The sequence below is a fragment of the Brienomyrus brachyistius genome, chromosome 20 (genome assembly GCF_023856365.1).
Source record: "Brienomyrus brachyistius isolate T26 chromosome 20, BBRACH_0.4, whole genome shotgun sequence".
NCBI lineage: Eukaryota > Metazoa > Chordata > Actinopteri > Osteoglossiformes > Mormyridae > Brienomyrus > Brienomyrus brachyistius.
In genome coordinates, this window is record NC_064552.1 from 18,738,382 (window position 1) to 18,758,556 (window position 20,175).

General features: G+C 41.2%; 1 protein-coding gene and 1 long non-coding RNA gene across 3 annotated transcripts; one reads left to right on the forward strand and one right to left on the reverse strand.

The window, feature by feature from the left end:
* Nucleotides 1-124: 124 nt before the first annotated feature.
* LOC125715602 (calpain-2 catalytic subunit-like) lies at nucleotides 125-13,930 on the reverse strand. The gene is made up of 21 exons (XM_048987361.1): nucleotides 13,617-13,930; nucleotides 12,323-12,392; nucleotides 10,696-10,814; nucleotides 9,721-9,854; nucleotides 8,707-8,875; nucleotides 8,106-8,189; nucleotides 7,900-7,985; nucleotides 7,261-7,329; nucleotides 7,009-7,169; nucleotides 5,365-5,534; nucleotides 4,900-4,911; nucleotides 3,982-4,193; nucleotides 3,055-3,091; nucleotides 2,903-2,968; nucleotides 1,884-1,941; nucleotides 1,728-1,798; nucleotides 1,556-1,624; nucleotides 748-826; nucleotides 539-655; nucleotides 402-460; nucleotides 125-316 (listed from the first exon to the last, which is right to left on the reverse strand). The coding sequence occupies exons 1-21, from the start codon at nucleotides 13,851-13,853 to the stop codon at nucleotides 293-295; spliced, it is 2,103 nt and encodes a 700-aa protein (XP_048843318.1). The 5' UTR covers nucleotides 13,854-13,930; the 3' UTR covers nucleotides 125-292.
* Nucleotides 13,931-13,999: 69 nt separating this feature from the next.
* LOC125715613 (uncharacterized) lies at nucleotides 14,000-19,815 on the forward strand. 2 transcript variants are annotated; one of them, XR_007384123.1, is made up of 2 exons: nucleotides 14,000-16,687; nucleotides 17,357-19,815. It is a non-coding gene; the product is annotated as an uncharacterized LOC125715613 (long non-coding RNA). The 2 variants fall into 2 exon arrangements; XR_007384122.1 differs by having other exon boundaries at nucleotides 14,001-16,111.
* The last annotated feature ends 360 nt before the right edge of the window (nucleotides 19,816-20,175 follow it).

Sequence of the window (20,175 nt, forward strand, 5' to 3'; positions counted from 1 at the left end):
AGTAAAACTTTTTAGCACATCGTCATGTTTAGCATTTTGCACAGTTAATTTAATTTGAAGAAAATGCCGAGGTGTGTCTCGTTTCTTTATGTACGTGCCATGTTCAAATAATAACACATCAATATAATTGTAATATGTAATTTTATTATTGTAGAATAATCAAAATCTCACAAGAATAAGTACCTGATGTGCCTGTTAACTTTGCATCATCTGTAATAAAACTTGTCTGTAAAATCAAAGGATTTTTTAAAAAATGTTTTTTTACATGGCTTGCAAACTTCTTAAAGTTCTTCTATATCATAGTAAATGTGAGCCACTGAAAAAAAGAAGAAATAAGAACAGTGAATAAACAGAACTAAAGTTCTCTTACATTTGTATACAGTGATTATTCATTGCCTCACCTGGAAGAAATCAAGCTCTATGGAGCCGGTATTATGCGGATCTGCTTTCTTAAAAACTCCTATAAAAAAGAGAGGCAATTAAATATTTTATATCAATCACATTTTAAAATAAATTTTTCTTGCCCCACAGGACTTACTGAACATCATCTCCAGCCGGATCAGGCAGTTGATAAAGTTATCAAAGTTCACAGTGAGGTCGGGGTCCGAGTAGCGGGTGATGATGATTTGGAAGACGGTGTGGTTCAGGGTGAAGCCTGCGGAAGGACAGCATCACCATGCGGCTGGCAGCAGTGACCATTAAAGACAGCTGGAAAGTGGGGGGGCGGGGGGGGAGTGTGATCCTCACCTGCCTCCTTCAGGGCCAAGCGCATCTCTGTGGTGCTCATGGTGCCAGAGCCATCCGTGTCCATCTTCTTGAAGATACCCTATGAAGAACACCACCCACAGTCATTAATAATATAATAATATCATCATTTTATTAGCCAATTCTAATTCCACAGTGGTACCGATATGAGTTTTGGCCCTGTAGTATTAAACATCATTAAAATTATACATCACACATTTCTCAGCAAAAATTCCCACAAGGATCAAAAACATATTAAAATAATGTTTACAAGCATAGTTATTGTTTTGCATGATTATGTATAGCCATCCATCTGCTAAACCTCCGGCTACACATCAATCACCCCATACTTTATAGACTATTTCCAACATCTAGTAGAACAGCACAACACCTTCCCATATGGCAGCATGACCTCCTTCAAAAATGATCTGCATGTTGGTTACAAAGTGGATTGTCATGCCCGGCTCGTACGATCCTCGTGTGTGCCACGCCCCCTGATTATCCACGTGTGCTTCCCTGATCGTACCCAGCTGTGTCTGATTATGTTAGCCCAGTCTTGTGTATTTCAGTCCGTGTCTTGCCTTGGTTCCCTGTCCGTCATTGATGTTTGTCGATGCCAGTGTTCCGTCCTGCCCTTACTTTCCCGAATAAACCCCTAGTTTGTCCCGTATTCCGCCTTCCTGCCTGGTCCTTCCTGCCCGCCTGCCCGTTCGCCTTATCTGTCCACCACGAATCGTGACATGGATAAATGTTAACATTATTTTTTTCCACTGCAGTATTGCTGATGGATGGATGGATGGATGATGCTTACCAGGTATTTCTGTATCTTCTTCCAAAGTGTGGCAAACTCTCCCAAACCCAGTTTACCATCTCCACTATCCTATTAACTGTTAAGGATCTGTCGACAGCTTCATGAATAACGAACAGTTTGCAGCCTTTGCATCAGGCTCATGATATGACACAATGAAGCGCAGGAAGGATACATCCATGAGATTGACCATGACTCTGCAGGAGTCTAGACTGAAGCCTTCTGGGTCTAGTTTGATGTCAGTGCCTTAACGAGTACAAACGTTAATTAACCAACTGCTGCCTCTTGCTTTACTCAATACACCGTGAGGAATAAACTAAACATTGCTCACGTTTTGAAGTGATCTTGTTCAAAATAGATTGTAGCTCTGAAGCGGAAATCAACATATCCTGTAAAAACAGAAAACATCAAAACACATGCTGATTAATAACAAATTAGATAAGCTTTGACTTACTTTGAAGTAAAAAAATAAGTAAAACAAGATTAACACAGATTACCATTTAACATTTCTTCAGTTATCAGCTAGATATTTATAAATTTGACTCAGAACCATCGAGGCTCATCTCAGAAGAACATCTGTCTGTAAGGCCTTTAACCATCTTTAAATTCTTTAAGTTTTACTTCTTAAGTTCTATTTTACTTAAGCAAAATCTGTCCAGAATCCATAATGGAATTAGACTTCCATCCATCAATTTTCTGCAGCTTCTTATCCTATTAAGGGTCATGGGGGGGCTAAAGCCTATGGGCACAAGATAGAGAACAACCCAGGATGGGGCACCAACCCATCGCAGGGTACACTCACAGCTACAGGCAATTTGGCAACTCCAATTAACCTCAGCATACCGTCAGACATGGGGGGGGGAGGCGAACTGGAGTACCCAGAGGAAAAGCCACAACAACATAGGGAGAACATGCAAACTCCACACACATGGAGCCTTGGCTGAGACTCGAACCCTGGTCCCAGAAGTGAGAAACAACAGTTTTACGCACTGGACCACCATGCTACCCCTGGCCCTGGACTTTGTGATTTAAAAATTTAAGAATTTTGGGAAATATTTGGATTAATTTGGGATGTTCAGTCATGTAATGGTCCTGAAAATGTGGATAAAGTATCAAGACGTCTCATGCAGCCAAAAAAACAGGCTTCACATCACAAAAGCTGTCATGTCACCTTAGCTACTGTCTTGTTATTATGCTTGTTAACATGAGAGCTTCATATTTGACTATTTAAAAAAAATGCCTGCACAGCTTCACAGACAGTCAAGTTTGACAGGCAAGATAAGCAAACAGCTCGGTGGTAATCAGAGTCCAGCCATTCAACTGCAGTGTAATACATCATGTGACACTTACACTTCCTGCGAGTTTTGCGAACAGGGTCCTAAATCCTGAATCCACATCACAGTCACGTACTTTGTCCTGGTGATGAAAATCAACATTGTTAGCACATCCATGTAAACCCGTGTGTGAAAGTAAAGAATCAAAAGGGCAAAAATACGACTCACATCCTCCAAGACTGCATCAAGGGGGTCATCATTGCGTCTGTGCAATAAATGAAAACACCAATTTATAATTATAGAAAACTTCAGGAATGCTAAATATACATTAACATTACATGGACAAAAATATTGGGTGACCTGGCTATTACACCTATGGGAACTTTTATGACATCACATTCTAAACCCATAGGTATCAATATGGAGTTGGTCCCCCCTTTGCAGCTATAACAGCTGCCACTCTTCTGAGAAGGCTTTGCACAAGATTTTGGAGTGTGTCTGTGGGACTTTTTTTCCCAGTCATCCAGAAGAGCATATCTGAGGTCAGGAACTGATGCTGGATGTGAAGGAATGGCTCACAATCTCCATTCTAGTTCATCCCAAAGGTGATATCCCAAATGTCTTGATATGCATGCCAAGACATTTTGGACAATTCCAACTTTACTGTGCTTTTCAGTTTGGGGAAGGCCCTTTTCTGTTCCAGCATGACTGTGCCCCAGTGCACAAAGCAAGGTCCCTAAAAACATGGATGGGAGAGTTTGGTGTGGAAGAACTTGACTGGCTGCACAGAGCCCTGACCTCAACCCCATCAAACACCTTTGGGATGACATACTGCAAAGTCTTGTGCAAAGCCTTCCCAGAAGAGTGACAGCTGTTATAACCACAAAGGGGGGGGGGGGGGGCGACTCCATATGGGTTTAGAATGGGATGTCATAAACGTTCATGTGGGTATAATGGCCAGATGTCTCAATACTTTTGTCCATATAGTTTATTCAAAACACAATGCAAAAAAAATGTAACCTAAATATGTAAACAAAAAAAATCACAAGGAACATATCAACTTCCACACCTTCTTCTAAGCTTTATCTGCATCAAAAGAATTCTTTCCATTCTGCCTTAAAAGATCGTGAGATGCACAACTGAGAGTAACATTACTGAGTTTCTTGCTCCTGTTCAGAGAAGACGCGCACGCAGAAGTCCCCATTCAGGTGGGGCTCGAAGGTGGAGGGCACGATGAGGTATTCCCCGGTTGGCAGATGGAAGCGTGAGGTGACCTCCCGCGTATTGACGAAGGTCTCGGAGCGCGCCTTCTGCGCATGGGTCAGGAAGAAGTTCCTGTCCAGATGAACTTCCCTTTGGCCATGGAACTGAAAAGAGCAAAGGAATGTCTCACACTTGACAGTGACATGAATTAGGCTACCTTACTTAACAGCCTTTTGTCGCCAACGAAACAACAAAGAACCGCTAGTAAATGAAAACATTGTTTCACTGCAAGGCTCACTTTCAAAAGTATGAAAAAAATCAACATGCTAAATAAATAATTCAGGTCTGATCACTATCTTGAACTCCCTTGCATTGTTATTCTTACATCATTACTCCAATATTGTTCACACCCAACACAAATATTTGTGCAATACTTTCTTTTGAAAAAGATGTTACACCTTAAGTAACATGTCTTATAAACTGTTACTCTCAAATGACCAACCTGACTGAATTTGAGACTTCATAAGGAACCAGATAATTATTTATTCATCTAGCATTCAATTATGTTGTTATCATAACATATACTTCAGATATACAACTTTTAAAGATATTCTTATAACAATCCCATGATAGCCATACACAAGCTACTTTTATTATTAAGAGTAAATAGTGGGGAATATCAATTTTCAATAATGGATCGTCATTATGAGCACAACAATATGACTGTGTCAGTACTTAGAAATATGTCAGAGAAGATGCTGAAGAAGAAGCTGTAGAAGTAGTAAATGATATAAGTCCTGCATAGTCTAGCTGACTATTGCTGACCCTGTTGATCTTCAGTTGGTTCTCTCTTAGACAGGGAATGCTCACCTGTGGTGGAAGCTGAAAGGGAACAGAAAAAGAGAAAGTGAACATAACACGGTAACAGGATCACCAAGGCAAGTTGTAATATCCATCCATTTTCCATAACTGTTCATACAATGCAGGGTTGTACCCAACATAAAGACTATCGCAGGCACACGGGGAAAACTTTTGATCTTAAACACTCACAGAACTCCTGTGGGAATCAAGTTCATAACCTTGGAGGTGTCACTCCGTGATATCCAAAAACATAAAATAAGTATAATTTTTTGTAATTACTGCTGGCCTCAGGAAATATGCTTCTAAAATATTTGGCTCATACGGCATTTTCACATTCATATTTCAAGCTTATGTACAAAACTTCCAGCCAGACTCGAGCACAGCTAAGAACCTCACAGGAAGTGCTGCCCCTGATCGACCCGCACACACGGACAGGGGTACAAGGTTCTTCTCTCCGCCCATCGAGATCCTCACCTCGTAGATGGCAAAGCCGATAGTGTGCATGTCCTCTCCCGACTTTCTCAGGCGGCGCCGGTTCTTCTGGATCAAGCCCACCACGACGCTGCAGCCGGCCTCGTTGGCGCTGGGGTCCACGTCAACCTTATCCAGCTTGACCACATACTGTGGGTTTATCCAGAAGGTGCCTACGGGGGAGATAAGCTCAATTAACATACCAAAAAAAGTGATGTACTCCACGTGAATCAGCCCTGTGTTTACCTGGCAAATCACCTGGTAAATCAGCATAGCGATACACAGGACAGATCTGCATATACCGGCACAAAAATGTTTTATTCTAAGGAAGGAACGAGCCTCCAGCCATCAAGTCATGATGTAATGGGTAATTCATGGGAAAGATCATATCTTCTTTTTTTGAAGTGAAAAACACAGTCGGGTGGAACTTAAAAAATTCTGCTACTGTCCCACTGTGCTAGTTCAATAAAAATAGTCTAACATGCAATTTTTTTACCAGCCAGTAGGTTATTGCATTCCTGCCCAAAATTTGGTTTTAAAATACAGAAGTTTTTTTTCAGTGGGAGGGTCATGATGAATCAGTAAGCAAGCAGTAAGTAAAGAAATAAATAAAGAAAACAAAAATATAAACAGGGATGAGTAAGTACATGAATAAATAACCAGATCTATTTACGTTTATATTGTTATTTCTATTTCTGTTATGACAAAGATAGCTAGCTAATTCATTCAGCAGTCAACTGGTCTACCGGCCTGCACATGTTGTGGGTTGCCAGGTTGTGGTGCGGATGGGCTGAAGTGGATTGTGTGCCTCGACTGCATTTCATACATGATTTGGCAACTTGGGTAACATCAGACAAACATAAAAAACTTATGGATCCATGTGTGATGATTACTCGTAGGAAACTGTGAGGATCATGCAAATTGCAGGAGTTTCATGTAAGAAACAACGAAACAGGAAGGCACTAGGGGATGACCTCGAAAAACGCAATAAACCCATAAAAATGGGAGTGTTGGCAGGTATTCTAGAGTTCACTTCTTTGTACTTCATTTTGGAGGGCGTGCTCAATTCGCAGCCTTGCACACAGATCAGCAGCACCAGAAGCAGCATTCCTTGAATAATTCCTTCGGGTGGGGATTGCCAATAATTAGTGCTCAACCTACATGTCCCCTTGAAGAGGAACTTAGTGTAGCTTCAATTAATATTTGTTGAGATCCTCACCCAGTATCCTGCCTATTATTACAAAGGGGTGATCTTAAGCCAGCCATTTTTCAGGCTTTTACTAGAACATTAATACCACCAAGGTCCTAAGAACCAGAATGTAAGAACCAGACAAAACTGAAATAAACAAGTATGGCTTTACTAATGAACAAATATGCCACCTCAAAATAAGCATATGATTAGTAACATACACCTCATATCCCCAGGATTACAATCATTGTCTAAATTCAGGCTGCTAATTTATTTTTCAACCTCGCAGTTTTTGGGGTGATGTGCACTTAAAAACCACAATCATTTTTTTAGCTCTTTCTTTCACAAAAGTTTGAAAATGTGTATAAAACATGGTGATGGTGGTGCTGGGTAAAGTGGTTGTGGTTATTGGCGACTGTGTCTGAGGAAAGTGCAGGCAGCGGCACGTCCGCTCTTACTGGGGTTGTTCCTGCAGCCTCCTGCCGTGGAACCTCGTCTCCAGTTGCCATCATGGTTGCACACACTCCAGCTCGTAAAACGATCACTGGTCAATGCGTCTGGGGTCAGAGTGCATATCTCCAATCGAGAATAATGCCTCATGAAGTCCGAAAAAGACATCCTGACAGAAACAGAAGCACACAGCGTGATCAGGGTTGCCAGGCTCTGCTGTATAATGTTCAATTAGTCAGTTACAGACCATCCAGTCTTACCAGAACTCGCCATCATCTGCCTTCACGTTCTGCACCTCTTTGCTGGTGACATAGTTCCACTCAGATGAACTGTGCGTAGGGAGATCACACAAAAAGTTACCTCCTTGTTCACTAACCATACTCAAAGACATCTTTATTAGCTAAATAACACTTACAATGGAGCCTTCTCCCTTAACATTCAACTGACAGCAATAATTCTTTAACGTTTACATTTACTTTAACATATAAGCGAATCAAATAGCACATTACAAACATATGTGCCTTCAGGGTGTCAACTAGGCATAGTTGGTACAAATGTAAGTGGTACTGGACCAAGAGCCACACAACAACTTCTAACAAAGCAAGAACCTAATAAGACTATTCAATGACCAGAAGCATTAACATTAACAACATTCAGGGCACATAGAGAGGCATCGGATTAATGGAGGACTTCCTGGAACAGATTGGTTTCTGGAAGGTGGAGAGGGAGTCTGATGACTGGATGTGGCTTGGTAGCTCATTCCACCATCGGGGAACCACACCAAAAAAATGCTTGGAGTGCCATTTCTCACATCACGGAGGAATCTCTAAGCGATGCCTGTTTGCAGACCAAACACTCAGCAGTGAGTAGATTTAGGCTGCTCATTCCCACAAACCTACTTGTCACTCCAAGCTCCCGTCCACTCCACTTGACCCCATGGGTTCCGGACCCGCACCAGCTTCTCTTTGCCTCCCCGGTAATCGACCTAAAGCCAGGGCAACAATCCTTACCGCACACCTCTCAGCAGCACTAACTGTGTTTACATTCGCTAAGCCTCAGAAGAATGAATGAAGGTGTGACTGTAAATGTCAGTTATGAGCCATACCTCTGCTGCACCTGTAAGGGAATAGGCGTGGCCCTTCACCAGCTTTTGAACAGTAATGGCCTCGGAATCAGCAGCACTGGTGATCTGGATGAGCACAACCGAATGGACACAAACGGAGATTAGCTATCTGAGGGACCCCTGACATTTCCATACAGCTCTCATTTTCTGAACATCACCAGTGCAGTAGAGCAGCTCATTATAATTGTTAATAATAACAGATTATGTAAGAAGAGTATTCTTCTAGGGTAGGCAGATTACAACAGTGCTGCTCAATTGTAGATATTCAGCATTGTAGGGTTTGCACAAGGGCGTAACTTTGGTTTGAACATTGGGGGGGTTGAGGTCTCCACCTATTTAGGGGGAGACATTATTTTTGGGGGGTTGCATTAGCCGGTTTTGATTATTGGGGAGTTTACAAATCACCCATCCATTCATAATTTATGCCCATGGGCGTGCAAGTTTTCACACGTGATGCACTTTTCACATGTGATATCCATTTTCACAGTAAATCAGCAGCTAAGTAAGTCAGCTAATTAATACAAGGAAATGAAGCTCATTTCAAGGCCTGGACTTGAACTGGAGGCTGGTGCTGCTCACGTACGTCGATGGAGCAGCCAATCAGGGCTCCTGCATCCAGAGCTTTCTTGATAATCTGGAACATGTTGGGGGGGGCTTTCCTCAGCTCGAAGCACTCAGCGATCCCACCAGTGAAGTCCTCAAAGCCCTCTGTGGTGGACCCCCCCGACAGGGCCTCATAGCAGCCATTCACCCTGGCGAAGCCGCAGGAGGAGCACAGGTAAGCAGGCCTCCTATTGCATCACAGCTACTGGCTGGCCATCACCAGCGATTTGGATCGTTTTTGTGAAACAAAAGCACATGAGCAGCAACTTTTCTTAATTATCTGGCTCCAAAAGAAATTAATCATAATTGTTTGTAACTGACATGCAGCACAAAAGTATGTAACTAAATGTCACCAATTGTTAACCTGCCCTTGATTTAGATATCTGATGGGGAGCTATTATCAATATTAGAAATAAGCAGAAACCAGAGCAGGCTTCCTTACCAGTACACTGTATGCTGTCAGTGTTGTTACTGGTTACACTGGAAGGCAAATTACATGCCGGGGGTTTATTAGCAACATTAGCAGCAGTAGTCTTAGCACAAGTTCTGCTTTGTTAGCAAGCACACGCTTACATAGAGCAATACTCTAATATGCTGAGATCTCTCAGTTCAGCATGTTTAGCATTAAACTTGGACACAAAACTTCAGGAAGCCCTAGAGAAAAAAAAGCCCTTTCTGGAAGAAAAAAACTGAGGATTTTATTCACACTAATAATAACACCCCGTCAAAGACAGGAAGACTGTTATTCTTTACTTTTTTTTCTCCTAATCTTAGGCAGCACTGAGTAGGACTTATATTTGGCATGTATGTGTTATAATTTTCTAATAATTGTCTTATTAATCAACAAATTGTAAATTCTGGTTTCTGCATGGAGTTTTGAGATACATGAGATGCAAGCTGAAGATAACACTGAAATGGTATTCGGCTGCACGTTCATACCTGCCATATAAAAGAAACGTTCTGTGTTTAATAGGGCCATTTGAGGCCTACTCACTTGGCGTAGGCCTTCTCCATCAGGGCGCTCCAGAACTCAGATCCCTCAGCTGAGTGGACGAACAGCAGCTCCCCGTCTCTGGTGGGCAGCCGGTCATCGATCACCACGTCCACCCACTCGCCAAACTGCCAGAACTGTGCCAACGCAATGGAGGGAATGATTGCCAGGGATATGTTTGTCATCTATCCTGCATTGCCACTTTATTATTGTGGGTAAAGTATGCTATTAACCTGTGTTACTAGTAATAATGCAATTGTAATAAACATACAAGAATATACGTTTTCTTTTATGTTCAGTAATATTTGGAGTAGACTAGCATGTAATTATTTACTGAAATAGACAAAAATGTTTTAGAATAATGTATTTTTTATATTTAAGAAACTAGGCTTACAACACCTACAAAAGTTAATTATGATGAGTTAATAATATGGGAACATACAAAGGTCGACAGAAGCACTGAAATATAATATTTTATCATGCTTTTGAAAAACCCTCGTGGCAGGCAAATATTACACTCATGAGCAAAATGTCTGCCAGAACATCTGTTATCTGGGCTGACAGACTGCTTTGCTCTCTATTTCAGGCTAACATCTCAAAAAGCATGTTTCCTCCCACCCTTTTACCAGGCAACCATGACAATTTTCAAAAGATTGCTACCTTTCAAATCACAATAAATGTGACATTCTGCTTTTCGTAAATCAACTAATGCTAGGTTTTCAGTAGCATGGTTAGGGGTAAAGAATAACAACAGGATGCGTTTCACAATTGGACATGTATTTATGCATTGTGTATATTACTGAATAGGGCAATCATTTAAATAGATGGGTCTGCATGCCATGCAGTGTAAAGCAATTAGCAGAGCATGCTGGAACATGTAAGAGGACAGCTCACAAGCAGCACGTTAAAGAGTGGCATATGAGAGCAGGCCAGATGCAGCACATTTTTTAAGCGTTGTCACAATCTGTCCTTTGCTACCTGAAAGTGAAAAATTCCAGCATAGCTGGCATCGAAGTCCTGTCCGCTGGGGACAACCCTGGCTATTACATCCTCATCGAGTGTTAGGGAGGCAATGGCAGCCAGAAGCCAGCAGTCACCTGAATTGTGCGAAAAGAACAAAAGTTTGATGTGTAGAAACCAAAATAGGCTTTTTCATTTCAACTGAACATTGCATCAGTTTGGACCACTACAATGTATACTGTCAATGTTGTTTCTGGTTACACTGGTGTTTATTAGCAAGATTAGCAGCAGTAATATTAGTATAAGGGCTATTTTGTTAGCAGGCACACACTTTCATTCAATGTGATGTTCTAAGGTGCGGAGGTCTCTGCAGTTCAATGCGTTTCTTACTAAATATGGGCACAAAACTTGAAAATCTTCAAAGCCCACAGAAGTCCTTAATTGCACTAATAATAACAACATGCCATACATTGTTTTTTCTATTGTTTTTTTTATTTTGCAGCTCTTTTATTGTCCACTTTCTGCCGCGACAATTCAAATTTCCCACTTGTGGGACTATAATAAAGGATTATCTAATATAATCTATTCTAATACACATCCACTGGACTGCAAACTCCGAGCTGAGGCAACAGAGCTACTCACTCACCATAACACCCATAATTAAAAAGTGACTTGCAAAATTTGTTTGCGTAATAAATACAAGCAGCCTCTTCACACTGATTAAACATTGCGTGACTCTAGACTGCCACATCGTATTCTGTCAGTATTGTTTCTCGTCCATTTTAACCACATTTTACGATATCCTCAATGACGTAACGCACCACTGGGAGTGGAGTATGGGGGTACTACCTTCCCGTCCGTTAACAGGATTAGATCCTGTTAAATCACGCTGCACTGCCAAGCTTAACCAAATATATAATAATAATTAATTATGCTTCATATGCTGCTCTGTACATTTAGCATGCAGGCGAGTCTAAGCGGGTTTTACGATTTCCTGTTTACTTGCAAATCGATCATAAAAGATGCGCGAGAGAACACGTGACTTTAGCCCCTCCCTATTTTATAAGTGAAACAGGAGGGTTCACTGGACTACCCGAAAAAGCGAGCTATTGTGTCAGATAGTTCCTTACGACGGGCACGACGATGCACCAAACTTAGTAATTCCCATAGTATATTTGATGGATATCTGTAATTTACTAGTTTAAAATAAACACTTACGAGTGTTTTTACTAAACAGACTTTATTAACCCAAAAGTTATGTTTTGAAGTTGGACAGTTTATAATCTGTTCTCAAATCTAGACCCATGTGCTGTGTTTTAGTCATTTCGTTTTACATGTGACAAGTAAAGTGAGAGTAATAGCTACGCTACTGAAACAATTTAGCCGTTTCATGCGGGTGGTTATATCGATAATAGCTATCTTGCCGATTTCTCTTTTGATAAGCTTTGTGGGCAGGGTAAGGGTGTCTGGTGTCAGATGATTGTTCAATGAAAAAAATACACAAAACGTTATTATTTGTGCTAGGCCTATAGATACGCGAATTAATGCTTCGCTTCACTGCGTACGTTTATCAATAACGGAATAAACCTCGGTGTTGGTCTCCATTTGAATTAAATAACCTCCGAGCAGAGCGAAGCCGACTTACCCAGACCTCCCTGGCAGATATCGGTTCTGGTGGCTCCTCCAACAATAAAACGCGGGCGTGAGCACAGCTCCTGGAGAGAAACACAAAAACATACTTCACGTCATAATATTTGCATGACGACTTGTTTGCATGCTTTATTATTTTACTTATTTGAATTTTACGCAAATACTGTAATAATTCAGTCATGCATAGGGCAGACCTGGATTGGTTGGTAATGAGGGTTGTTTGACACACCAATAATTTCCAAGCGAACAGAGGCTGCTTTCGCAAGTTCTCCAATCCAAATGTTCAGTGGCCAAGATTTTATTACTACTGTTCCTATTACTCTACAATAGACAGTGTTTAAAATGAATAGGTATTTTGAGTAGTTTACAGATTCAGAAGCATTATTTCACTGACATTTTTATTTTTGATTAAAGCAGAAGTTCTATTTTCTATGATTATATTTCTCATTTTTCTATGATGCCAGATTCCTACAAAATTCATATAATATTACCACACGTTTTTATAACTGAAAAACTATGTACAGTAAATTTTCTATAAGGTAAATGCTAAGATCTTATGGGTTAATTTACAGGTATCTATGTTATTATAATACATGTGTGAGATACATACATACAACGCTAAATATGTAAACAGTCCCGGTCTCTGCTACAGTTAATCTGACTTTGGAAAATGGCTGGACATTATTTCATGTCGTGAGGATTGCCTGAAATGAAAGCAATAATGTTTTTTTCTTTCAACAAATAAAAGTAAGCTGCAAACTTGCCTAACTAGTTTCCCAAATACAACTGTCCATAAATCATTTTGAGCTCCTTAACCTCAGTACAGGGGCGTCAGACGCATTTTGAATGTGGGGCTGGCGGGGGGGGGGGAACACTGGCATAAAGCTAATATTTTATGTTAAATGTAGGAGGGTCCAAACGAATAATTACTAAATCTGCGGGGGACACCTCCCCCTCAGATTTAATGACGTCGACGCCCATGCCTCAGCCCAAATAATGTAAAGTGGTTAAAAGGCTTTTATATGTAAAGAATAAATAGAAATTATATAAAAAGTAATCAATAAAGGGTATGCCTTCACCACAGCGAATAACATCGCTTGTTACTTCCGAGAAGTTTCAAAAAGTTACAGTAATACAGTATTTTACCACCTTTTTTTCCGAAGGCATTCCTAATAGGTTTGCTAATGTAACATCGGTAGGATGCGGTCAGTATGCACCTTCAAATTTCCAGGTAATAAAATAATGTAAAATAAAAATTAGGCCAATGTAAAAGTAAAAGTGGTGCTTACCCGCGGTCGTTTCCATTGGACCCCTCTAGTTTTACTAGAATTGGGTCCAAGTTCTTTAAAACCCAAGGACTCCGGAACAGCTGGGAAGGTGGGATCCGAAAAGAGTTCACCTCGGGCCAGACACTGACTCCGGAGCTGCTCGAAGTCCTGGTTCAGATACTTGTTGGCGTTGGCATTGGTACCAAACCCTGCGGCCAGTGCCCTCTGATGGGCTAGCTTAGATGCAACTCCGGACATTTCGCTCGGGTCCCGCGGTGTCGTGTATTATAGTGCCTCGGTTGCTTTGCACGTATGACTGAATCGGAGCTGTCAGTAACTGGTCTTTACTCCTCCCTGCCTTCTCAGGCGTGGTCTCTAACTTTTTATCGTAAAAAAATACACACCCTCCTTGAAGCTGTTTTAAAAGATCCGACAAGAGACTTTGGAAAACATTTTACACGTTATTTTTTCCATATACTTTAGATAATAATCTTGTAAACGTGTGTTGACATATGTTTCAAAAGGGAAGTTGACACAGTGACGAGATAAGTAAACCGACCTAAAAAATGGACTTGTTTTGATAAGTTTTTTCCACTAAGATGAAACTAATCGATTCTGATCAAACTAATATATGCTGTTTTCGCATGCGATGATTTTGCAGTTTTAACGAGTTATTTATTATGTCGTAGCGCTGTTTTTAAACGATGTATTATTTTAAGTAGAGCACTCAGCTTTGTTTTAGCCTAATATAGGAAAAACCTAGAAGAAACGTAGGGAGTATGCTTAAACCGGAATAAGCATACCAGTGAATGTAGCCTATCGTTTGCGTAAAAGCAATATACCTGGATTTTTATATTTTTTTCAGGCAGGTTAAAACATGACAAGGCTGTGAACATAACCCGAGGCTTAAACCCAGCCTTGTTATTGTGGTTCATGTGCCTGTTTCAGGGCTGCAGCTCTGCACATTGACAGTATTGCATAATTTGCATTTAACAGGGGTGGGCTTGCTGATTTTCAGGAAATTGTCTACGGAAAGGGCTCAAAGGTTTGCATCCAAGTGAAAAAGCCATTATTTTAAACATAAAAGTAGTTACACGGAATAAATGCGTAAACAAACTAAAATAAAATACAAATAAATACGTATAATGAGTATGAGCTCATGAACTTCCTGCTTAAAGAAAGAGTAGCACGTGAAATACACGTATTTCAGTTGTCCGCAAGTAGAGGGCAGCCTTTCTGCTGCGAGACAGAGGTATAATCCATCCATCCATTTTCCAAGCCGCTTATCCTTCTGGGTCGCGGGGGGTCCTGGCTGGGAACAACCCAGGATGGGGGGCCAGCCCATCGCAAGGCACATTCACACACCATTCACTCACACATGCATTCCTACGGGCAATTTAGCAAGCCCAATTAGCCTCAGCATATTTTTGGACTGTGGGGGGAAACCGGAGTACCCGGAGGAAACCCCACGACGACATGGGAAGAACATGCACAGAGGTATAATTGACTGACATAAAATAAAATACACCGTCTTATTAGCCTTCTTACAAGCATCCTGTTAAAAGTGTTTTCATCTTACAGAATATTCCTAAAAAATTTAGCAGTTTTTTTATTTGCATTTACTTTTATTTAGCAGACGATTTTGTCCAAAGTTCCTCGCGGTGACAAGAGCTAGTTCTACTGGTTTTGCAATCAGGAATACACCGTAGCTGTCAGTATTCCGGCGATCGTGATCGGGGGAGGGGGAGTGGCTGGTTCCGTCCTTACAACCAAAATGCACACAAATTATTCTTTGTATCAACAGCTCAGCTGAAGGAGTGTTTAATGTCAATAATTTTTAAGAACGGTAATAATGGCATACCTGAAAAATACAGTAGTGCAGTTCATGTGATTAGGTGTGGTCAAGTCAGTGTCAGCCCCTAGATGGCATTTCTCCGCACGTATTTCCTTATACACATCATCATTCGAACCCCCTCCCCCAAGAATGGTTTATTCCTGACAAGTCCCAGCTTGGGTGGCTTGCCTCCCGGCGGCGCTAGCTCGCGAACACACTGTCAAGCCCCACCACATACATATTACTCCAAGGAAGTGCCAGATTATTTAGCTTAATTCCACACATGTCACCACGTATGTCTGTAATATATCATATATAGTGTCTCTCTCATTTTACCCTCAGCTACCCCAAGGATACAGACGTCCTGCAGACCATGGAGGTGGTGTGGCCATAGCCTGATCTATTGAGCACCACTGTACTAATAGGCCTTTCAAAAGGCCACTGTTTGTGTTCCGATTGCTGTTTTCACAGCATTCACAGTTACAGTCTCCAGTGTCAGAGAGGCACTTTTTATGTTCCTGTTTTTTCGGTACTGCTTTGCTGCATGTGGCTGTATCTGTGCGGAAGCTGGGCCAATACCTGAGTTCACAAAGGCTAATGTTTGCCCCTCATAGGACTTATTGATTACATCAGGACTTACTGATGAGAAGAAAGGGAGCAGGATAGCAGGAGAAATAAGAAGGTGAATTATTCTTATTGCATTCACTGTGTCGCCTAGTCTATACCTGAGATGACAACTGTACATTGTCACAGCACATGCGAACCAGCAGGTGGCACCAGCAAGGCAGAGGTGCAGAGGAATATTCCGGGAATCCCTTTACATGCAGGATAAGAGCAATTTGAAACATGGCAGCACTTTGTACTGGTCTCCACTCTGTTCTCATAATAGTTTGTATACCATTAGTCAACAATTTCTTTGTTGCACAAATCAAAACAGGTGAATCTTACAGTATTGTTTGTGCTGAATTCTATCAAATCAAAATTTACCTATCATGCAATGATTTTGAGTGACGAACAAACCTTACGCTATACGCATATTTACAGTATGCGTGCATGTTGGAAGTGACATCACCTATATGGGCAATTTGGTAACTCCAATTAACCACAGCATGTTTTTGGACTGGGGGGGGGAAGCATGGAATCCAGGCGGAGAGTTGAACCAGAACGGAGCACAATTCATCTTGCCCAGTAGCACATAACCCTGTACGTTGTGAAGATTTCTCACCTGGGTTCCCAGTGGGCCATGGACAATGGGGAGGTTGGTACTTAGTGCACACTGCAGCAGATCAAGGCAACACATTAGCTGATTTTTTAAATGGACATGTTTGGGGTTTGTGAACCGGGGTTGCATCATGGATACATGGCTGTCAGAATCCAACAGAACAAGCATCTCTCTCCCGTGGACAACAGGGGTGTCAGGACAGGTGCTTATTGCTGGACTGGAATCTGAGAGTCACATTTGCCTTCTGATACAAATCAGTGAAAAAAAAAAAAATCCAAGCCATAACCAAATTTTCAAACGCATGGTTTTCCAATAAACCTAAATTTCACTCAACTTTCTGCTCAAACTGGATAACAATTGTGGAAGTGAAATTATGTGCGGCCTGTACTGATTTTGAAACAAGCGGTAAATGTTTAAAAACCACTACAGGCTGATCTGCATATAATTTCACTTCCCAGGTCGAGGCAACTTTAGGTTTATTGGATAACCATTATTTTGAAATTTTGATTTGTAAATAGTCAGTATAAAATCAAAGGCTTGGCTGTTTAAGCTAAATATGAACACCCATCTATAGAAAAGTGATGCATTAAAGAGGTTTGACCTTGTGAGAAAACCACATCCCTCTCAATCAACACAAGGTACAGCCTAGGCAGTGTGAAGTAATGCATGAAGGTCCATTAAACATGTTTCTTTTGTTTTTTTCAGCACATCAAGAAACTTCAAAGCAATCTTTGTGAAGTCAAAAACATCCATTTAGCAAGATCTTTTGTAATATGACAAGCAAACAAGGCCTGACAAATCTGGACAGCCCGATCTCTATCGGCAGCCCACAGGGAGGAACTCCATGTAACTTCCTGCAATTTGAGTTAACCGCCCCCATTTTCTGAAACCACTAGTCCTATTCCGGGTTGTGGAGGGTCCAGAGCCCATCCCACAGGCTAGGGGTACTAGGCAAGGAACAACCCAGGATAGAGCGTCAACTCATCACGGGGCATATTCACACACCAGTCACTCACACATGCACCTCCTGGTAATTTGGCAACTCCAATTAGCTTCAGTGGTTACGGCGCAGCACAGCATGGGCAGGAAAAAGACAACAATCCACTTGCAGTTCTGAGACAAAGGGGTTTACTGGGGAAATTGGACACAGGGTAAAACTATAAAAAAAAAAAAGGACCATGAAGGAGCAGAAAACAAGCAGGGAACAGTACTGCATTAACTAAAACTATAAAACAAGGCACAACTAAGAAATCAAGCAGCCCAAAAAAAAAAATCCCCACAGGGACTAGAATTCAGCAAAACAGAGGCCCAAACACACACTAACATTGACAACAGCAGGCTGAAGAGCAGGACAAAGACAGGCACTTAAATACACTCAAGGCATCAGGGCAAACAAATGACAGGTGTAACTTGTAATCAACTTAACCAAGGGGAACATGATCAATTAGAAACAGGTGGGGTGGATTACAATGAACTAATCATGGAACAAGTGAACTCCGAACACTTAACACTGTGAAACACTGAAAACTAACACTTGGAATAACCAAAGAACTCACAAACATGAAATAAGACACAGGCAAACCTAAACAGGAGCACAAGGACAAACCATGAAAGACAAGAAAAAAACACAAAAGTTAAGGGTAAAATAAAATCCAAAAATAAACAAACAGTGAGGCAGGACATGGGCCAGCCTCAACTCATGACCAGAGGAGTAACAACCTTGGTTGTGCACACTCAACCTGTTGAGCTATGTGGCAGCACAAGGAACAAGTGAAACACACTGGGGACTAGTACAATGACAGAGGGAACAGGATGGCCAGCAACACCTGCTGGCCAAACGGGGAGGAGACATAAAGGGCAGGGTCAGACAGAACACACCCTGATATCAGTATGCTTTTGGACTGTGGGGGGAAACCAGGAACCCTGGTTATATAAGTGTGAGGTGACAGTGATAACCACTGTACCACTGTGCCCCCTCAGAAAAGTTTTATAAAGTTTATTATTCCAGATATTAAATGGGGCTCAAACTGTGACGCAGTATTGGGGTCAAGACCACCTAACCTGAGACCAAGTCAAGACCAAGAAGGGAGGGGAGACCAAGCCCCAAATCAAGACCAAATCAATGCGACCATTTTCAAGACCATTGCTGTAATCATAATAATTATGTGGGTTGATATTTACAGTAGTTCTCTGTTAAAAAGAAAAGCCATATTTAGAAATGTTAGTATTATACAAATAGATGTACATTATAGTACTTTTACAACATAGTTCCATGTTGCTGACCTTGAAGGCTCAATACTGGGCACAGAATGAAAAGAAACATAAAAACACATTACTGCTGCTAAGCTACGACTCCACAGTCACTGATTGGCAAATTATACAAGAATTATTAACTTGTTTGATTAGTATATGATCTGTAATAAAATGAAGCATTAGTCTTTTAGTCATATTGATCAAATTTATTTCAAATTTAAAGGACATTAATCACTTAATGATCAAAATGATTTGACACTTGGTGGGTGTGTTGTTGACTTACAACGTGACAAAATGTTCAATAACAAAGAACTTTGAATAAACAAACAAACAGTGGTCTGTGCAGTAGCAAGGCAAACAGTGAAAACCACCAAATTTAAATCAGTGTTTGGCTGCATTTTAGAAAGATGAGAGATTGCAACATTTTGTGATCCAAACGTGCTCTGTGAGGTCTCATTATGATGCCTCCTCGACTGAGAACCTGCTCTACTGGTGCTGAAGTGGCAAGTACTGACAGCACCTTCAGCACCAACATGTGGAGATGTGGGCATTTATCATGGTGTTTTGCACAGAAGTGAAAAGCACTGTCAACATCAGAGTCCTGGATGTCCTCAAAGTATTTGCAGATCTGTGTTGCAGTACTTAAATCTTGGCCTGAGCTGCGCTTCTTGTAGGCCTTGTAGCGGACCAGAAGGTGTGGATATTTGACAGGTGGTGAGTTACTGGACGTATCCACATTAGTGACCCCTGAGGCTGTTGTGTCTCCTACACCATCCATGATGTTCTCCACCTTCAAGATCAAAGTATCTGAAAAACACAAAACAAACAACAGACACAGAGCTATGCAAATTTAAAGAGAGTTACTTAGTTTTCAAAATTGAGAAGAATTATTGAATAAAGATTGATACTAACCTGTGAGTGTCTGCTTCAGTTCATCTCTGAACTTCTTTTGTGATGGTGCATTTCCCCCATTGGAAACATCCAGATCCACCCAGCCGAAGCCAAACTGGGAATCCTGCATGGTAGCCAAAAAGTACACACTGTGACTAAGAGGCTCCTCTTTTTCACTCTTCTTGCCCATGTTTGTTGTAACATTCCAGAGAATCTTTTCACCAGAGACTCTCGAAGGGCCCTGATTAAGGGTCGACACTGTATACGTGTCTCTTCCATTTGAGGAGATGTGTATTTACTGTAGGTTCCAGGTTGGAATTGTACTAATACTAATTGTAACTGATTTCTCTCCTTCTGTCAGATCTGTTGCCTCAGAGAAT